Source organism: Sander vitreus, chromosome 4 (genome assembly GCF_031162955.1).
Source record: "Sander vitreus isolate 19-12246 chromosome 4, sanVit1, whole genome shotgun sequence".
Classification (NCBI taxonomy): domain Eukaryota; kingdom Metazoa; phylum Chordata; class Actinopteri; order Perciformes; family Percidae; genus Sander; species Sander vitreus.
Genome location: NC_135858.1, coordinates 6,971,500 through 6,993,161, shown reverse-complemented (window position 1 = coordinate 6,993,161; position 21,662 = coordinate 6,971,500). Strand labels below are relative to the sequence as shown.

General features: G+C 42.4%; 1 protein-coding gene across 7 annotated transcripts in view; it reads right to left on the bottom strand.

Moving 5' to 3' along the window:
- The window catches only part of magi1b (membrane associated guanylate kinase, WW and PDZ domain containing 1b), a 153,131-nt gene that overhangs the window by 48,636 nt on the left and 82,833 nt on the right, over positions 1-21,662 (bottom strand). For all 7 annotated transcript variants that reach the window (XM_078247927.1, XM_078247928.1, XM_078247921.1 and 4 more), the window contains exons 3-4: positions 5,258-5,377; positions 2,441-2,686 (exon numbers count right to left, since the gene is read on the bottom strand). In XM_078247927.1, the coding sequence (XP_078104053.1) occupies positions 2,441-2,686; positions 5,258-5,377 (366 nt within the window). The remainder of the gene's footprint in view (positions 1-2,440; positions 2,687-5,257; positions 5,378-21,662) is intronic.

Here is a 21,662-nt window from a genome sequence, read left to right as displayed (position 1 = left end):
TATATATATATATATATATATATATATATAGTTCCAGCCTTGAGGCCTGTTCCGGCCTGGTATGTTGCCTATATTTAAGTCCATTGGAGATGCACTGATGTTTACACCTGGCTTCAGAATTAGTTTTAGATGTGCCTTGAGTGACCGCTTGTTATTGGATTTCACCTCTGTACTCACAGTGTGAAGCTGCTTAGCAGAAAAAAAAAAGCACATCTGTGCTGAACCAGACAGCTAGAGAAAAGGACTGTGCAGGCTGTTTAGTAGCCCAGCTTGAGTCCAGACTTCAAATCAACTGTATTTGCAAGGTTTAGCATTCATATTGCATTTCAATATTGCACAGTCTGAGTTAGAGGATGGATACCCGACTCGAGCCTGACGGGACCCGGCGGGCCAGGCCGGGTTCGGACAAATATTTAGAAATGATGTTCGGGTATGGGTCGGGCTTGGTCACATCATAAGGCATTGAACATTTTTTATTTAAAACAGCTTATTCCGTGCTTGTGTTAATGTACGCTTGTTGCCCAGTGTGTGCTGATGCGCTCATCTGTTGACATTTCCGAATGCCTTCCTACAGTTGCTTAATAAAAGCTTTCCACACAAACAAACGTACATGTGTCATTGAGCGTGTGGCGTTTTAAACTGTATTTGTATTAGATTTTAACTGTGTCGGGCTCGGAGATAAATATCTTAATGCCTGTCAGACTCGGGTCGGGTTCGTTTACTGCCCTGTCGGACGAGGGCCAGGCTCGGACAGAAAAATGCGGCCCGATCCGCACTCTAGTCTGAGTGATCAATTTTAAGTGCATCTTTTAATGTGTTTTGGGTGTGGTGGGTTGCTTCCATTATTGATTCACCTATCAAATATGTTCAGACTAATCAGTTGTTTAGTAGATAAGACAAAAACAGCACAGGACAAATGTCAATTATAAGGCACAACAGTCTTATGTGATGGCTTTGAAATTTCTTGTTTTGTCTTACAACTATATAAAACCCAATAGGATTTCCGTGAAGGGGTATTCCAGCTATTAGGTATTGCACCTGCATAAAGTTGGGGGACCTGAGAGGGACAGATAAAACAATAAAAGGATAAATATTAAAGCAGCAGGGGCCAAGAATTCCTGACTTTAAGTTGCTGACACAGTACACCAAGGAGATCTTCAGTGTTCGTGAGCGTCCGGTGTGTCACGCACCGTCGCTACTCGTCGACCCCAATTTATTTTTTTCCGGGCGTTGGAGATGTCGGTGAGAGGAATCCATCTGATTGGGCTATTCAGCTTAAGCAAATTAGTGCACGAGAAGAAAAGCGGTAGTGAGGAAAGCAAGCAAACGACTGTCAAGAAGGCACACACAGAAGGCTCTAAGCCCCGTAGCAAGCTAGCTAACTAGCCAGTTGGCCGGCCGGTCACTAAATTTCTAACATTTAACAACTTAATGTTATATTCACACACTCGTCACAGCGTAAGAAAAGCACATTGTTATTGCCAGATGGGTGACAACTTTGTAACCAGTGTAACACGAAGGCATGTTGGGTGGAATTAGCGAGCTAGCTAACTAGCGCTACTTGGTCCCTCCGCCATCTCCCGTTCTGGCAAATGCTGTTTTGTTGTTTGTATCAAAGCAACGTTTTGCTTATCCGGGTTCCCTTTTTGAATGAGGAATCGATTACTGTCGCCTGCTGGAAAGGAGAGTTATTTCCTCTCACGCAGGGTCAGAACGTATGTGGTAGGCCGTCGACTGTAGTCTTTGCGTTGTGTTCAAGTGCAACTTTAGGCCAAGACACAGGCGACATGAAGAGACACCACAGTCGGCCTTCGTTGCAACTAATTCTTTTCCGTCTGCTTGGTGCCAGCACCTTAAACTCCTATCATTGGTCAAGACCCAAAAACACTGGATCCTACATTTCCCATAATGCACTGGATAATGTATATCATTAGACCCTACCTGTCTGATAAACGTCCATGGCTTTCAAACCTTACAGTTTGTAAATGCAAGCTATCTGTTAGAAATTTGTAGTCACCAAAACCAAGCAGAGATAACCCTGATGACATCATTAGGGTTATTTGGTCAGACTTGACAAATCCCTCTTCGAGAGTCACAAAAGACACAAATTTAATAAAATTTAAAATTGTTTTGAGTAGTACTCGTCATTAAAAGTCTCTATTTAATTATAACAACAAAGCAAATTGTTACATTTGAGAAGTTACAATATAGATTCCACTTTCTACTTTTAGGACTTTAAATCATGTTGAATGTAAAACTTTGTAAAACTGACATCCTTACTATTCAGGTTTTAGTCTGGCAATCTTACTATGTCGAAATTGTACTCTTGTACTGGTCCCTGTGACGTAAGTATAAGCTAAAACCTGGAAAGACATGCATCTATTCCACTGTCCTCTCATTATCCAGCCACATAACATTCCTGCCTGTCCCCTGTACGTACCTGTAAAGCTACTGTTCATGTCAGGAAGGTCCTCGTCGTCCTCCTGCTGCTGCTGCTGCTGCTCTCCAGGCCCTATTCCAGCATTTTGCATGTCATTGTAGGACTTGGTGCGTAGGGGAGTGGAGTTCTGCGAGCCCGGCAGGCTACCACTGAGCCCGTCTGACAGTGGGGCATCACCGCCGCTACTGCTAATCACTTTCCCACCGGGGGGCTGCACCGGTGGCTTGGGTGTCCCATAATAGTTACCTAGGTAATGAAAAAAGGAGGCAGGGATGGGGGGATTAAAAAAAGACGGAGAAGAGAAAAGAATTTTAGTGGGAGGTTGATAGAGAAGGGTTCAAATGGTTGTGTGTGTGTGTGTGTGTGTGTGTGTGTGTGTGTGTGTGTGTGTGTGTGTGTGTGTGTGTTGGAGGGGGTTTAGTTACAGCCTTTGTATGCAAATAGAGAGACTGGGTTTGTCTATGGGACAATTTGAATCTCTGAAGCAAAGCTACATTTCTATCTTGTTTGACCCTAATAAAGTTCAGACAACTTCTTTTTAACTTGACCACAAACTAATGCATGTTTAACTTAAATGATGTTTCTTAACAATATTACCTAATTTTTCACCATTAGAACACACATAAGTTGGTATTTTGTGAAGCAGTTTGCAGACAAATTTTCCTCTAGAGCCAGTACCACACTTACAGCTAAACCGACAGTTTCAAAAAGGCGAGAAAACAAGTAGAAATTATTTATTTGACAAACAGTCATGCTCATCTAAAGTTAGACCAGGCACACATACGGAGACTGTACCATCTAAATAGCAGAATATAAAGCCACATTTAAAACAAACATCTTAACGTGACAGAACGGCATCAAAAATATAAAGGCGGAAACCACCGGTGCTGAAAAAGTGCCAAAAACTGCAGTTGATCAAGTATACAGTCTATGAGTCAAACATAGTGATGGAAATTTCCAGGTTTGGGGATATTTGTGCTTGTCTGTTGCCTAAACACCACAAGAGTTTATTCCACGCACGGACTTTAACTGGAAGCTGGTTTTGTAATTTTAGTCATTTTTCAGTCACATCCTCATATAGTCCAAAACAACATGTTGTGTTTGCCCAACATAGTATCATCTCACGAACTGAATTAAATTGAGAACTACAGTAACTGAGATATTACCAATGTATTTACTGACAATACACAGCCGTGCAGTTACAAGCCAATGCTGCCTATAGATAGCATATAGAAGCCTTTAAAGTGAAAGGAAGATATTTAAAAACTTCTGATTTCCTCTATGCGGTCATCCGTGGAAGTGAGTAAGCTAGTTGGCCTTGTTTGCTCCTCCTTGCTTGCCGTCAGAGGGAAATCCTTTGTTATGGAACAGTGAACAAGCTAAGTGGACACAGCAGACAGTTAATTAAACATTTTCTGACTGAATGGAGGTGATGTATGGTAGTGTTGTTGTTTACAGTCCTTCCAGTGTGTCTGTAGTGACTGGTTTGGTTTATCAGCAAAGTGTAATGTGACACATGCCATTTGCCATGTGTCATGATGTGTAAAGAATTCTTTGGCTTTGTTGTCGAGAGCAGGTGACTGTTTGGTGAGTTTGATACAGAATCATCATTTTGCTTCAATTTGAATGTCTAATCTTAAGAGACTGAATACAGTTTACACACTGTATATGAAGTCAACGTTTTTTGTCCTAAAAAGTTGCATGCTAGTAGGGAGGATGATCGTTGCGCTGGGAAAGAATTATTGAAACCTTTCAAGACTAGGTTACCCACACATTACGACTATTTCCACCAACAATTGTATTAAAAGATACACACTAGATAGGTGTGCCGTAATTACAGCCGTGTCCCAAGGCAACTGCCAATCACTCCTCACCGTTTTCAACTTTCAAACTCACTTTTCTCGTCTACTTCTACTTTAGCCAGTGTTTCCCAATATGCCCGAGAGCTACTTTCAACACCCCCCAGAGATAGAAGGTAAATATGTTATGGAGGGCTTTCTCATCTACATTTATGGAGGACAGAGTGATTGCAATAGCGGTGCGTAAGAAAAAGTGAGAGAATTACAATGTTTCCGTATGAGAAGAATCTTCTGAAGTTGTCCTTTCTGCAGCATTGCACTGTGATGTACTGAGGAGACTATCCGTTCAGACAGTAGTATATCTGCCGTTCTGCAATGGATTTCTTTCAGTGTAATTCATGAATGTCGATGCAAACAGAATCTAGACTGAGGAATGTGCTCTTTGACTCAAGGGGACAGACACCAATACTTGACTGTGGCAGAGGGGGCAGGTGTATTTTTGAGCGCCGGCTGGAAGCAGAGAGGAAACATGGTTCCCTCCTGCTGTGCCAACAGGTGCACCTGTCAAAAAGCAGGCTGATTGGCCTGGACAGGGACACACCGTGCCTGCTTGCAGATAATGTACCATAGGTGGGTCAGTTTAAGCACTGGCTGAAGGTAAAGAGGGACTTAGTTATTTTCTGCCATGCAAACTGGCACACTGTCCAAAGTCAGGTTCAATGCCATTTGACAATGTAAATATGTAGTGAACAATAAATGATATTGACACACAGCGAGAACAAGAGTGAAAGTCGCCCGAGAACACTAAAGGTGTTCAGTACATTTGTGTTACTGAAGGATTATGGGAGTTTGAATGGAAGTATGTGGAGTCCCACTGTATCTCTATGCCAGCAAGCTTAGTTTAAAACGCCACTGATGTTTTAGGTATCTGAAACCTATAAGACAAGTAAACCTCTATGAGTTTTTATCCGTAGTTACATACATTACACCCAACCAAATGTGTGATTTTCTAATTTACCGTCATACGTTCCTATCTCCAACAGGGTCCCACTCTTCTCCAACTTCAGGAAGTCCTCCACTGAGAGGAAGTTGTAGTCCACGCCAGAAACTTCTCCTTCACGTGGGGTGCGTGTTGTACCTGGAAAACAAATCAGAGACACTGTGGGAGTTAGCAAATTAGACAATAACAAGAAATGCAGCTGGCAATTTCAGTGACAGCTGGTGTGTAATAATTTACTGGCAGCATTGCTTTCATGTGAGTATTCACTTCATTTCTTGTACTAACTCAGATAAGTTTTTTTATTTAATTTTTTTTTCCATCTGAAAACTGGTTCAGCTGACTTTTTTTTTCACTTTTTTTCAGGGTTTAAGGTAAATGGGATAGGGGTAATACAGTGTCTGGGAGATAGTATATACAATGCTATATAACATGAGCTATTTTAATACTGGTTTAAAAAAGTCACAAATAACGTGATAGCAGTCTCCAAAAGGCATATACTCCATTGTTTGCTATGATCATCCTTCACACTAGGGAAGAGTGTGAGGTATCGTACTAGCACCCTAGTGGGATCCTGCCATATGTAGGGTGAAAATGGGAGTATGTGTGTGGTTTGGCGTGTAGCCTGTAAGATTGTAGCACTTCTTTAATGACTGACAGTTGGCCAGTGTGGCGTCAATGTTAAACAGCTTTGCAGCTGAGACAATAGTGAGAAGACAACACTGCTAATTTAACTGACGACAAAAGTCATGCTGTCTTTTTTTTGGGGGGGGGGGTTTAAACATTCTGCTTTCTTTGCGCTCATCAATCATCCAATCTTTGCCTCACTAGTGTACATTTCCACGCTATCTGACTAAGTTTCCTTGCTCACTCTCTACTGCATTTATTGTGTCCTACTACAAAAAGAAAATTATTCTGTCAGTGGCTTGAAAAATGGAATAAATGTAAGAATCTAGACAGTGCTCACGGCAAATAATCTTTCTCATCTTGTTCTGACAGACATCGGTTTGCCGACCACAGAGGGCTTTCCCCTCTATGCTGCCTTCCCTTGCTTTCTCTCTCTTCCATCTCTTGATCTATCCGTTGTATCTCCCAATCACTCTGACTCCAGTGGGCTGGTAAGCAATAAGCTGATAAAAATAGATGTGTGGCGATTCGGGGAGAGGCTCCCATTGCAGCCACGTTCAGTGACACTAGTGATAAATCACAGATGTGCGGCCCCTAACTCAAACAAGCATGCATTACACTCACACAAGCATTCAGTAGAAAGGCATACATGTTGCAGTGTCTGAAGACACTGAATGTCTCACAAAATATCCTTGACATTATTCAGTTCAATCAGCCAGCTTTTACAATCACAGTCTAGTTTTATATTTGATCTCTGTTATAAGCTACTGTATGGCGACACAATAGAGAGGGAAACTCCCGTTTCTCCTGTTAATCACTAGCATTTATACATTACTGATAAGATTCCAGACTCCACTATTGTGACTAGACACTAGGGCTGCACGATTATGGCTAAAATGATAATCACGATTATTTTGATCAATATTCAGATCACGATTAATTATCATGATTATTTGTTGATTTTAACCAAAACTAATTTTATTGTCAAATAGGCTAATTATAACTGCTTTCACATCCATATGGTGCTACATTCCTCCTTTGTTGAAGGATACTATGAAGGAGTATGCCATTTCAGCTGTTGTGTGACCGCTTTCCACACATGCGCGTTTGCTGTGAAAAGATACAGGCAACACAATTTCCTGTTCACGTTAACGGCGCATGTTAAAATGCCAGGTATATCTACCGGACGAAATAGCAACGTGGATTACGGTGCCTCATTACGGTGCCACTTAAATGTCTGCGTTGCGCTCTGATGCTCCAAAACAGACGTTACAGGCAACAGAAACATTGCTGCATGTCACGCTAGTAAACACTAATAACACGTTACACAAATATCGCTCGATCACGTGAATTTGATCGTGGGAAGCCAAAATCGTGATTAAAATTTGATTAATTGTGCAGCCCTACTAGACACTCTTGCAGGAAGAGGAAATTGATCTAATGTCAAACAAATCCCCTCAGAAGTCTATGAAACAAACAGTCAGTCCACTCATTCCCAGGCAATGAGTCTTTCACAGAACGTCAACCTTGGAGAGTTCCTCAGCCGAGCCCAAGCGTTCAGCCGACTGTCAGTTCACTTCCCACACAAAAGTGGCCATTGATTGGACTCCATTTATACACTGCTGCTCTTAGAAAACCAAATAGGAAGGGGAATTGTGACCAGTGTTTCAAAAGGGATAGAAAAGCAGAGCTTTGGCTCAGACCCAGGGGTGAGACACTGTCATCGCTATATCCACACACACACACACACACACACACACACACACACACACACACACACACACACACACACACAAACTCCATTGACCAAGCTGTGAAATAGAGTGAGAAGGAAAGACAGGTTGGGACTGACATTCATGGAAAAATACCCCTGCTGGAGTTGGGATTTAATGAGCCCAGCAACACCTAAAATGCAGAGGAAGCGAGAAGGAGTGAGACTACCAAAGCTAAGAGTTAGCATAATCCAGCTACTTGCACATACAATAAAGCCTTGAAGACTTGCTGTGAGGGTGTTCATCTACTGTAGTGCTGGCTGGGTCGTAGCTTAACGGCTTCAACATCTTCACAAGCTGAGATGGGTTGGTGGGCATTGTACAAAAAAAACTCATCATTAGCAATTCAAAAAGATGATCAAGTGTTGGGATGTTGGCAGGTGTACTGTAGCGCAGGGAGCTCAGAGTCACTACTGCTGCATCAAAACACATGCACACATGCCCAAAATTAACACCAGCAAATGTACCATAACCCGTAACTGAATAACATGCAACAATAAATGTTCCAGGACTGTATGTTCTTGAAAGCAAAACAACAAAGAAAGAAAAAGGAAAGTAATTTCTGTGTATTCATGCATCATGCCACCGGGCCTCTGCTGTTGCTAGGGACAACCCAGGAAGGATAGGATAGAGAGAGAGAGATGTGGGGAAGTTTGTCCTCCAGTGATGACGCAGTCCTCTACACGGTCTCCTCTGGTTTCACAACCGCCTTTTCAATTCCGCGACAGAAATATGAAGAACCACAGAGGTATGACTCAAAGGCCTGGTCCTTATAAGAAAACATAAATGATGCATGCAAAAGAAAAATGAGAGTGGGAGAAGGCTGGAAAGAACGGAGAGTTATTGCCAGAGAATAAAATTGAAGAGAAAGTAAAAGAGTGAGAAAAACACATGGACTGCCACGATCCTGACATGAGCACAGTCTAAATAAGATGGTATTCTTATTATACTGTTTACATAGGTTGCTTAAAGGGCTGGGCATCAATAGGCAAATAGCCTACTTATTAAGCAGCGACTGAATTTACTGTAAAGGCCGTTACAGACCAACCAGTCGGCCGACCGTTGGCAGAAAAGGCAGTTGCACTGATCAGTCTCCCCGAGTTGGTCAAAAAAGGGCCTCGGAACACCCAAAAGCGACGAGACGTAATACGTCTCCATAACAGCAGGCGGCGCTAATCTTTATTGTCGCCCAAAAAATGAAAACCGGCAGCTGATTGCACGACGTGGGTCTGGCTGCTGCTTCCGGATTTTGGATTTTTCAACCGGCCATTAATGGCGACTTATTCAGAATACAATCTCATATTGTACTAAAATAGTTCACCGAAACGTGTTTCTGAAAACATTTTAAGCGAAAAATAGGCCATGCAGTTGCTGAATCTGTCTTCATTTCAGATCGACAAAGGTCAGTTTAAAAGATTTTCGTCAGATTTTGAGAGGCTTAGTCACGATCATCCCGCTCGCCATTTCCGGGTGAGTCCCGACTGCCCTGTCTCCGACTGAGCATGTCAGGTCCTCCAACGGACGACGGCACGAAACACACCGAACAGACTCGAGTCACTGACCTCGCCAGACTGTCCGACGGCCGATTATCGGCCCGGTGTGTAGCTGCCTTTAGTTTACCTATAGTATTAAACCTCAAAACTTATCTTTCTGTCGTGTTGCCACAGTAGTCTATCCTTTTGGCTAACTTAAAAAGGGACAGGGATTTTTAATCTCAATGAGGCTTTCCTGGTTAAAAAAATATTAAAAAGTGTGTCACAGAATACAAAAAAGAAAGAAACTAACCATATTCATTACATGCTACCTTTTTTAGTGCTGTGACTGTAAAATGTAAATTCTTTATCTAATACACAGCATTTCCAATCAACTCTTCACAAAGGGAGTATTCGTTGGAAGGCTTTACTTTATATTATTACACAGTACAGGAAAATATTCAAAGCTCATGTTTGCTGTCAGCGCAGTTGCGAATGTTAACTAGCAAGCCAATTAGTCTAGCATTACTTGATTCTCTATAGAGAGGCAACAGGCAGTTGGGGGGCCAGAGTGAAGCCAGTGAAGCAGCAGCCTAAAACTTAGAGCATTGGTGGATACAGAGCAGAATGTTGTTTTGTTGAACCCTCAAAACACCAGAAAATGATCTGCTTGGGGAAAGCGCAAGAGACTTGAACACTAGTGCTATTATGTAAAATCTGTATTCACACTGGACGACGGTCGACTATGTACCTGTGAAGCTGGGTGTTGCTGAAAAATGGCATTGGCCAACTAAATTTCCACAGATGACGGCTACCTGCAGTTTGATTTTAGTAGTTTCATGTTCGAACATGTGGAGCTCTACATAACCGTAAATAATAATTGGTTCTGTCCCCCTCTCTCTCGCCGTCTATCCTCTTGCCTTTCCCCTTCACACTGATAAGGGCAGAATGCTGAGCCACCTCTTCCCTCTGGCAATCCAGCAAAGGGTTGAGTCAGATACCAACAGTCACAGAAGGGTGACTTGTGTGTATGTAAATGACAAACATGCTTTGGCTTGTGATGGTACAAAAAGGTTTGGGAAGGAAACACCTTCGTTATAATCAGCAGCTGTTTCACCCCCTGCAAACCAGCACATACACATGTACACACACACAGACAATGGGGAGGAGGTGCATGGCCACCAAATGGCACGGTCTAGGCCTAAACGGGTGCTGTGGGTGGAGGGTAATCACTTAATGGAGCTTTATGCACCCATCTCCCCTGCAAAACACACACACACACACACACACACACACACACACACACACCAGCCACAGTGGGAGAACTGTCTCGTCTATGCTGTGAACCACCTATGGTGACCAGATTAGACCCCCATAACGAGGAGAGCAGCTTAGAGTTCAGCACCTCTGCACTGTACAGTTACTCAACCCTAAATAACCATGTTGTAGTTCGGGCTAACCACATCAAAGCCATACCACAAAAGGGAACCATGGTGGACAGCGTTACCACTACTACCATCAATCATTTCTCCCTATCTTCTGTGAGTGTTGCCATCCTGGTGTTTTTTATGTAATTTCATCATTAAACAGATATTACTGCCTTTTTGCAGCCAAATTTGACAACTGGCCAGTGGGAAATAGCTTTAAATAAGTCTCCAGTGACACAGTAACTATAGTAAGAGCACTTTCAGACTGACCACAGCACTGTGACAAAACAACCCAAGCATTGTTGTGGGTGTGCTGCGACAGGGTACTTAGAAAAGTTATCATGGCAACAATCACTTTCTCAAAGCCTGCAAGGCGTGAACACTTTAACTTTAGGGATATTTTTAATATGTGGTGTTGCCCAGGTCTTCATTCCCAAATATGTCAAAGTAGGCTGCTATCATTCCTGTGCTAAAGAAGAGTAAGAGCCAACAAGTACTGGTTTGTGCCTCTCACAGTAGTCATAGTGAACAGCTCAGTCATGGGCCACATATAATTCAGTCTGTCCATCTCATTAGACCCTTCCAGTTTGCTTCTTGCTCCAACTGGTCCACAAACATCCCTATATAACGCAAGGTCTCAACACTCCACAGTCAATTCGGGGTCCCCAACAACATCTCCACTACCAACACACAGTGGTGGTAGCAGTAGCTACTGGCCTACTAGATATCAGCCCTTCTGCTGAAGAAAGAGACAGGAATATCACGTTTCTCAGTGTGGATTGGATGGTGTACTGAGGATCTTACCTGGGGGAATCGCTGATCGTGCTTTTGATTTCGATAGTTCAAATTCGTGTTAAAAGCATTTTGCACTTTTTAACCTCTTTTCTAATTTCTAGCCTCCTTTAACACAGCTTGTTCAAGGCGAGAATGTTGTGCCATTCTGTATAAAAGCAAAGGGTATAAACACGGAATGGGAGGACAGAGTTGTTCCGCCGTTAATACGGCAGCAGAGGTAGTCTTAGAGCCGAATCGATGTCTGTGTAAAAGGGACAGGCAGGGCAGGACCACACACACACACACACACACACACACACACACACGTGGAGTGAATGTAAGAATTACATTTATAGCAGAGCTAAAAAAAAAGGGTTCCCACTGGCATGCTTATGTTGCTCTGTGTCTTCAGGATGTATATGGGTAACTGTTTGCTAACACTTAAGCCAAAACTACTTGGAAAAAGATTATATTTGTTTCTGCTTTGAATTATACTTTGATTCTGCAAGTTAGTTTTGGAGTTTATCTGACGCTTGCTGGTCAAAAATTGATTAATGCACCTTAGAACACTAATTAGATCATACCTAGATCAGAATTGGTCTGGGTAAAAACTGCTACAAAAATTCTGAATTTGAATGTTTTTTTATGAAACAATTGGCACTGCCAATCAAAAACGTCATGCCTCCCACACAGTATCTCAGGACTGGGCTAATCAACTACAGAGAGCATCCAGTTACACCATGATGTCTTTCAAACCACAATCAATATATGACAGACACTGGTCACAACCCTCGCTGTGACCTTGGTCTTCCCAGTTGGTCTACACTGTCACTGAGCTTACAGAGGATCAATATCAAATTGTCTTGTCTCTGTCATCTTCCCGTCATCTCAATTGAATTGACTCAACTGAGGTGTTTAAGGTTCATATATCTTGGTTCAAGGACAACAATGAGGACAATAGCATCATGGTTTGTATTTTTGCTCGAGTTGCCATATTGAATGCCACATGCAAACATCACTAGAAAATAGCCAATTATTCCAGTTAGTTAGGAATCAAGATGACTAAAAAATTAAAAAATAAATTATATTACTAGCTCTTCTAAACAGTCTACCACCTAAGACTTTACATAAAAGCATAAACCTACATTTCCTACTTCCATTGCACATTGTATCCATGGGTCACCTCTCTAGCTAGTGCCAAACAATAGTGAGGCTCTTAGGCTACTCTACCTTTATGGGGATACATTAGTCTTTGTATGTCTTACACTGAACAACACATACACATCCTGAAATAGGCCTCATGATTTAAATACTGTAAAACAAAATGGATTGCTTTATTGCACTTATTATACGGAAGATCATCACCTCTCCCCTTTTCAAGCACAACTAACGCTCACTGGCAGACAAATCCAAGCGCCTCATCTATATTTAATTGATGTCAGACTATTCGAAGGGGGCATCTGCCCTTCTAGTGGCATGATAGACTCAGACTAATGTTGACGACATTCATGAAGGCAGAGGATGACACTAAGATTAGGACTGAGAGTACAATGACATTATATAAAAGACCAAAATGACTACATTATTCAATTATGCATCACTGAAACATCTTCCACAACACGATGAAAGACTGAGAGGTAAATTGTGATCCCTTCAACTGCGCTAGATATTTCAGGAGGACAGAAATGTGAAGAGAATAAGGCTACACTTTACTTGAAGGTATCTACATAAGAGTGACATGACACCGTCATGAACGTGTCATAAACATTCTAAACAATTCATAAACGTTTATGACTGGTTAACGCTTCTGTCACTAAGTGTCATTCGGTTTTTGTCATGACAAGTTAGGGTTAGGGTTCATGTGTCATGACAGTGTCATGTGTTCATGACAGCGATAGTGTCAGTGACAGATGTGCTCAGTTTGGCAACAACTAAGTTTAAATGACAGAAGAAAACACGTGATATTAAAATTAGCTGTCTTTCTTTAAAGCAATGGCATCAACACACACTGAAAACGTAAAAGGAGGCTGTACAGGCATGCACACAGCCACAACCCAGCTCCTAAAAATAACCATGTGTGAAAATTCTGTTTATTTCCTACGCTTGCGTTTCCCCAGAGCAAGAGAGCACCCTGGGCCCACATATTCCCCAGGCCTGGCCTTGCATTTAAGCTGTGACCTACATTTGATTCCCTCCACAAGGACAACGTTGGGCTTGACTCCTTCGACGACTTTGGGTTTATAGCTGGGAGCCAGGGAGTCGTCTCGTTTGACATCTTCATTGGATCCAGTTTGGTGGCGTAGATTGGCATTTTCATCTTGCTTAAATCTCACCACTTTTTGGAGTTTGAAAGGTGCAAGTGAACCAGACTGTAGTACTTCTTTCATATTAGTACCAGGTTTCCTTCTCTTTTTGCGGACTCCAAAACAGCCACACAGCTTTAGAGAAAAAAAGAGTGAATATGACTATATGCTGGTTCTACCAAATGAAATAGAGATCCAGGTCAATGTGTCCAAATATCCTTGAATGTCACTCTTCAGACAGTGAAAACTGTCACAGCACTGTGGTAAAAACATGCTAACTCTTTGTTTGCTGAACAAACTGGGAGGAGGACCGTGACCTCACCCCAGGGCTCCAAAGACCTTGAGGGGAGTACCACTGAAAGATCACTCCACCAAAAACCCAAGTTTTAAATATCCACGAGCAAAGAACATGTGAACAGACAGTGGGCTGCCGCTGCAAAATGTATAAAACAGAAACACTGTTGTCTGCGAACATGGATAGTAAACTGATTGGTAAGAACAACCATACCAAGGATCCGAAGTAAAGGAAACTATAAATAAAATGTTTATAACTAACTTGGATTTATCTCGAAAATCTCTTTGCCGAAAACTGACAGCGATCAATGTTCCCCTACTCTACACCAATGACACGTCAGTGTGTCACTGCTGATGACATAACAGCATCAAACAAGACCAATTGGGTTAATGCACACATGCCCTGAATGTCACCCTGTATGGTTCCTGTATACTTTGCAATATTGTGCACTCTGCAGCTATTTCTGTGCATGGAATTAGTATGTTTTGGCAGCATTTATCCAGTATAATAATGTTTATGACAGGTTACTAGTAGTCTCAAAATTCTTGGAGGCATTTAAATGACTGTTGTGGAATCTAATTGTCATGGCAAACTACACTTACTTTATTCCTCATCATGCACCACTAAAGATTCGGTACTCTGTGCCCAGTTGCTGAACCTGGAATTACTTAACATAAAGACGGAAGGTAGGTTAGTCTTAAGAAAAAATACCTACCCAAACATTGTGACATTTAAGATGTGCCTAAAAGCTCTGTTTTTTAAAAACATGTCTACATAGGCCAGGAAGACTAAGATAATTATGAAGTTGGCGTGTAGATTCTGACACATTGGGACTCAAAATACAAATAATGTAACCAAAAACTTTACAGTCTCTCAAACAACAAATAATCCAGACAGTCGGGCCTTTAGAGTATGCCCACACTACACCAACAGATACACAGACTTCAGTATGACCTAGATACAGATTGTCTTCAAAAGTCAGAGGGTTCAGAGAAGCAACATGCACTGTAAGATGGAAAACACCTATAATTCAGAGTATTGTGGGTTCATTTCTTAGGCAATTGGAAATGCAGGACTGAAAATAGCATGTAAACAAAACAATGTGAAAGAGATTTTTTGTTTTCAGCATACTCACCATGGTGAACTGATCAGCGCCATGAGTGAAAAGTAGGCCATCATAAATGTGTTTGGCATGATTCATTATCATAATTGTTCTATTAATAGGCCTAGCTATTCTTATTCGGCTTGTGTGCTGCCATGCAGGTCATACAGGACAGGAGTTATTTGAAAGAGTGCATTTTAACTAGTTTGCGACTGCCATGGAAACAATAGCTCACAAACTCTGACATTTCTTCACAAGACACATGAATCATTGACAAACAGAGTCAAATGTATGTGCTAGGTTAGAGAAGAAGCTGTTATCTGCAGAGCTTGATTACAATTTCCGTGAGCATGACCCAGTGGATAGCACAGGCAACTTGTGGTACTCACTCCCTCTGCTGCCCTCCACTCCATCTCTCTGTTCTGAATCTTTCAGTCCTCCACTTCACTCTTTCCTTTCTGTAACACAGCAGCTCTTTTTTTTTTTTTTATCTTTAAGCCACAATTCATCTACTCTTACTTTTATACAAAGAATCTTAAGGAAGTTAATACCACAGACTCCTCCACCCAGCCTCTGATCTGCTCATTCGTGCTTTCTCTGTCTCCAGTACGTTTGGCAGATGTGATGACTGCCTGTGTGGCCGGGCAAAACTGTTCCTGCTTTTGTGTTTGACTTGAGGACAACTGTGGTTTTTCTCAAGCCGCCGACTGTGTCCTGCCAAAAGCCCAAACTCCATTTTGCTGCGCTGATGTTGATGAGGTCATGTAACCCAGAAGTACACCACATAACTGCTGCTTCATTCCTCTTGGCTGCCACACTCATTTAAATGACCAGTGATACCAAAATCCAGACTTAAAGATTAATGAAGATTCTCTAAAATGTCCATACAGTGAAACAGGACTCAAATGTTTTAGGTGGGGTTGACAAATGAGAAGAACACTAAATACACTGTATGCTACTGATAATATCAATGAATATCTCCTAACAACCACTGATCACCCATATAAACCCTTAAGGCGCTGACACACCAACCCGATTATCGGCCGTCGGATAGTCTGGCGAGTTCGGTGACTCGAGTCTGTTCGGTGTGTTCCGTGCCGTCGTCAGTCCGAGGAGCCGTCAGCATCCATTTTGGCCCAATTTGACTTGTTGAATCGGCCAGTGGGCAGTCGGACTCAATGACCAATCTGATTGGTGGAGTGCTAGCCCTTGATTAGCGAATCAGTGCACAAGAAAACCGGAGCTGTCAACGTCAGTATCTTCTTATTACTAACCATCGTATTTTCTTCCGTTCAGCGAGTAATGACAACAACGATCCTTCTTGACTACTACTTCTAGACTTACCGTCTAGAGAGATGTTCCGTCATTTCCGGTTTTAATTTCTTGGGCGACAATACAGATTAGCTCCGCCTGCTGTTATGGAGACGTATTACGTCTCGCGCACGCGCAGAACGCTCAAGTTGGCGTCGTTTCGGTGTGTTCCGAGGAACATTTTTGACCTCGGGGAGCCGACTGATCAGTCCGACTGCCTTTTCTGCCGACGGTCGGCCATCGGGTTGGTGTGTCAGAGCCTTGAAATGGCATATTGATACTTGGGAGTTGATACTGATGGACTCGTGATGGACTCAAAATTGATGTACGTAGCAGAACCAGAAATATCGTCTTTTTTACTTCAAGCATTTTTTCTTCCATGTCAAAACTTGAAGCCTAAATTACCCATGATGCAACGCAACTGCCAGCAGTTTGGTTAAAGATTCGGTTGCGTTTTGCCCGCGTCTGCTATTGTAGCCTGGAGCCACTAGGCTCAAATGGAGAGGAGTTACAGAGGGCAGGTGAGGTCACTTCTCCACACTCCTGTAAACAGACTTTGACTTCCCTTTTAACTAATCAACTTAAACATGAAAATGTTTGTAATGTGTAATAAAACAAGCAGGTTTAGAATACATTTCTCATGTATTTAGATCAATAGCTTCACGAGTTTTTAAAAATAAAGTTAAAAAAATAAATCACAAAACTGTCACAGCAGAGTTGGAGCCGCTGAGTACACACTATAAAATGTCCTGCAGGTTGAAGCATAATTCACTTGTTTTAAGGTAAACCTTTTTTGGAAGTTGCCACGCTGGTATGACATACGCTTCGGACGATTCTGGACAGCGGCGATAATTTCAGCAGCTCATCAAAACCTGAGGACTGTGACACTGATGATGACCCGTCTCATTTCGAACAACAACTCAAGCCAGCTAGAGTAAGTGTAAATATTCCCTAATTAAAAAAAAAAAAAAAAAAATAATGCTTAGATTTGTTTAAATTGACAACAATATCAGAGCATGCCAAATTGATCCATGTGAAAACACCCTCGGACCCCAGAGGGTTAAAGGGTGGACCCTTTTCCCATGTATTGGTGTCTACGTGAAATTGGTCCTGTGTTGAGCGAGAACGCTGTAACCGGGCTGCAATGTAATCCTATAGGGCAAACGCACATCGTCAATTTATGTCTGCTTTTTTCTGCCACTGACAGGCTCAGATTGTTATTCTAAGTTTCTGACAACATTATGTAAAGGGTCCCAACAGAGATAGCCCTTTTTGGTTAAAGAGAAAGATCCTTTTTGTTTAACCAGAAACAGGACATGGAGTCTGGTGCATTTGCCGACAGTGATTTCGGGGCTTCATGCTTCATGTTAAACAAAAAGGATCTTATTCTTTAACAAAAAGATTGACCTCTGCAGGGATCCTTTCCATAATTCGGTCAGACACAATAATAATCTGAGCATGTCAGTGGCAAAACAAGCACTTTTCTGACATCACTTGTGGACATAAATTGAAGATGTAGGTGAACTGCACATTAACTCTCTGCGCATATCTCACGTGACAAAGTGGAGCAAAGGGGTGGAGCAGTGGGCCGATGTGATGTGCACGCTAACAGTTCTGGCTCCCTCTCTAATAAAGATGGGTGCCTCAACATATAGCAAGCAAATGTTTTACCCAAGTCATAGCCTAGATTAAGTGAAAATGAAATTGCGCCGTGCACTGCATCATGCTTCTTTGAAATAAAACGTGATGACCGTGTTACATTAAAGGCAGTCCTAGTAGTGGATAGAATTAGCCCGCTGTATGTCTTTCAAAGAGTCATTTCACTTCCAAGTCAAACTCATTGCATGTATGCAATTTACTATATTTCCTACACAAAAAGCACACTATGGAACAATGCAAAAATCACAATTTATCACAGTTCTCACTATATCATACATACAACATACAACATTTACTCTGCAAGGTATTTATGGTTTTTCGATTTATGGCTGTCAGGGTTAACACAGGAGGACTGTAATGGAGGTAACACACATTGCTGTGTATACCATACAACCATATCTATTTTTTTCTGGTGTAATCTGCAAAACATGGTTTGTGTAGGTTTACTGTAACATCTACTTTGCGGAAATATGTGGCCATGTAAAGAATATTGTATGTAGCTGTTAGATTCTAATAGAGACACAATATGGGTAATGGCCCTGCCTTGAAAATCTGGCAACATTCATACACCCAACTGTTGTGCAGAAGCTATTACAGAAGTACAGAAATCTCCACAATTAACATGCTCTGATGTCAAGCTAGCCAGCTAGTCCACATCTTCCAAGAAGATACTGAGGCATGTCTTCATGGATCATTTTCAAGACACAGACTGCATGCATGTGCGTACACACAAACGCAAGGGGAGGGCTAGCAGACTGCCGTCATATTCCCAAACCAAAACAGATCCATCCACCATCTTTGCCACAGCTTGCCTGCCAGTCCTTCTTTTTTTTTTTGTGAAAAACATGCACACGAACACAGACACAAATGCAACCAGGGTGACGAGCTGACTGGGTTTTGTCAGCTCTGCAGGGGGATGGAGCCATCTGTCCCAGTAAAGGGTTAATCCAACCAAAAGCACAGGCCACAGATACCAGCATTTTCCAGTCCTCAAATTTGTAGCTACATTCTGGCTACGTTTTTTATTTTTTGCGTTTGAGTTTTGTGGGTAGGAGGAGGGGTTCCAGTCTCCAGCCTTACGGACACCCCAACCATCCCACTTGATTCTTCAAACCACAAAAATCTCAGCCCTCTCCATGTGGTGTTGGCAGGGTATTAAATGTTGAAGGGGGGCAGTTTTAGCTATGTTTTTTCAATGATTGGAACGGATGCCTTTCATTTGGGATGGAGTGTTTTGTGTCGGGGGGAGGGTATTTTTACTGCTCCGGCTGGCCAAAAGAGGCTTGCAATAAAGAGACGATTCACACATACACACACCACAATAGATCAAAACAGGCCTTTCTCTGGACCTGTGACATGCTCATTTTTCCCCCCTCCATAAGCAGTGCTTTCAGCTCTAAATGATTCCCATACAGAGGTCGGAGGACCGGGGGAAGGGAAGAGAGAGAGATTAGAATAAGAAAAAAACCTGAAGGGCCAGTAGTGCAATGTGAAGCTAAATCAGCCAGAAACCTGCCTGAAAATGCCCCCCGCACACACACACACACACAGCCGGCCTTTGTCTTTTTATTCCACCCAGAAAAAAAAAACACCACGGGCAAGCTACTATCTACAGCAACATGGAAATGGAAAAGAGAGGCTTTAAAACGATACATTTAGAGGGGCGGGGAGAAAGTGAGGATAGAGATGAGGGGAGGGTGGGGGGTCAGCCAGACACGAGATGGATCGAGAGGGAAAGAAAGAAGGAGGGAGGATGAAGGAGAGGCAGAAGCTAATCTTAGCATCCTGGAAGCTCCAGACAGACAAACAGACAGCCAGCAGTTTGCTGCTGGAGGTAATGGCTTCCAATGTGATGAAGCATGCATGTCAACAGATCACATCGCCTTAATACAGACATTGCAGAGCTGGAGTGCTTCCACCACAAACACACATACTGCACACACACAGACACACACGGTAAGTGACACTTTGCACAAACGCACACAGGCATCAAACCGGGGCACAGATAAACACACACAGACACACGCATACCTGAGACAGACAGACGCAGACAGACACACACAGCTTCCGTTTGACCACAACACATCAGCCTCCATTACTGCCAGCGATGTGCCTCCGTCTCTCTCGTTCTGCTCCTGATGCCTTCCGCCTGATGCACAGCCATCCTTACCGCCTGCCTCTCCATCTCTCTCCATCCCAACCCCCAAACCATTAAATCACAGCAACCCTCAGCATCCCTTCTCAAAATGAATCACAAAACATAATACCTCAGTTAGGGAGCCTGTGAGGGGCTTCTTGTCTTTCCCCTTATAGTCCAAAGAGCAACACCACATCGACAGGGGACGGACAAAAAAATCCAATCAGGTGTGGATGAGTGGAAGAAAACCCAGTGCAGATTCACTTTTCCTTCTCCTTTCCACCCTCCCCGTCCTCCTCCCGTGTGTCTGTCCTCTGTCCAGCTTTGGCTTTGTGATGCTAAGCTAATGGGAGCTAAGCAGCATCTACACATTGGCTTATAGTGTGCTCCGTCTCATACCCACACACACAAATGTTAGGCTTCTGTTTCTCTCTCTCACTGACTGAGCCCCGCTGACTCCCGTCTCTCAGGCACCCGCCCACCCCATATCTCTCGCTCTCTCTCTCTCTCTCTGTCTCTCTCTCTCTCTCTCTCTCGCTGTCTCTCTCTCTCTCAAACCTATACACATGCTCTGGGTGTTTAACAAGTTCTAGATGACTCATCCCTGACCAACATGTGAAGAGGACAAGAGTCAGGGGAAGAATCCTAAAGGCAAGGAGGTCTTAGGATTCAGACTTAACTTAACTTAATTAAGATTTAACATAAACTAACCAAAAGTGATTATGCTTAGTCAAACTGACCAACTGACACACATCATGTATGCATGTACAAGTTAAAGAAAAAAGACAACTCTGCATGTGTAGGATTCTTTTGTTATGCTTTATGGTCAGGGGAGGGGGTTGGGAACAGCAGTGAGAAAAGTCAAAAGGGAGGTCAACAGTGCATGTGATGTGCCATTTTCTGTCCGATACCCCTTAAATGCGTCCCAAATCCATACTTTATACTAATTCTAAGCAGGTATTTACATGTAAAACTCACAAAAGTAAGAAGTAAGTTAGTATGCATACTACATTTACTTGATTGTTGAGTGTGGTGTTGATGGACACTTTTGTTCCACAATGCAATGTGTAGGGCTGTCCCCGACTCAAAATTGTATCAGTCGAATCGGATTTGGCTATTCAATATGATTATTTAACCATTTGTTCCTTTTTTAAGGTAACCTTATTCAGTATCAAGCACACTTTATTCAACTGCCAAATTTCTTAACATGGTTCAGCGAGACATTCAGGGTGAAAAAGATGTTCACGTAATAAAGTAAACAAGCCAAGGGTTACAAAGGGTTATAAAATAAAAACATGGAGGCTCCGTAATACAAACCAGCGTGAACCAAGACAGCCAACTTTTATTAACTCCCATATTGACAACAGCAGCACATAACACTAGCTTCACTTCTTCTGTTCTTACCCTTCACAATAAAAGCCCAACTCAGAAGAAGCAACTTAACAAAATAGCTTACACTATATAACAACATTTTTTGCTGACACTAAATATCAAACTAAATCCAGAGACTATATTGTATCAAGTTGCTGTGACCTGTAAATTCACCA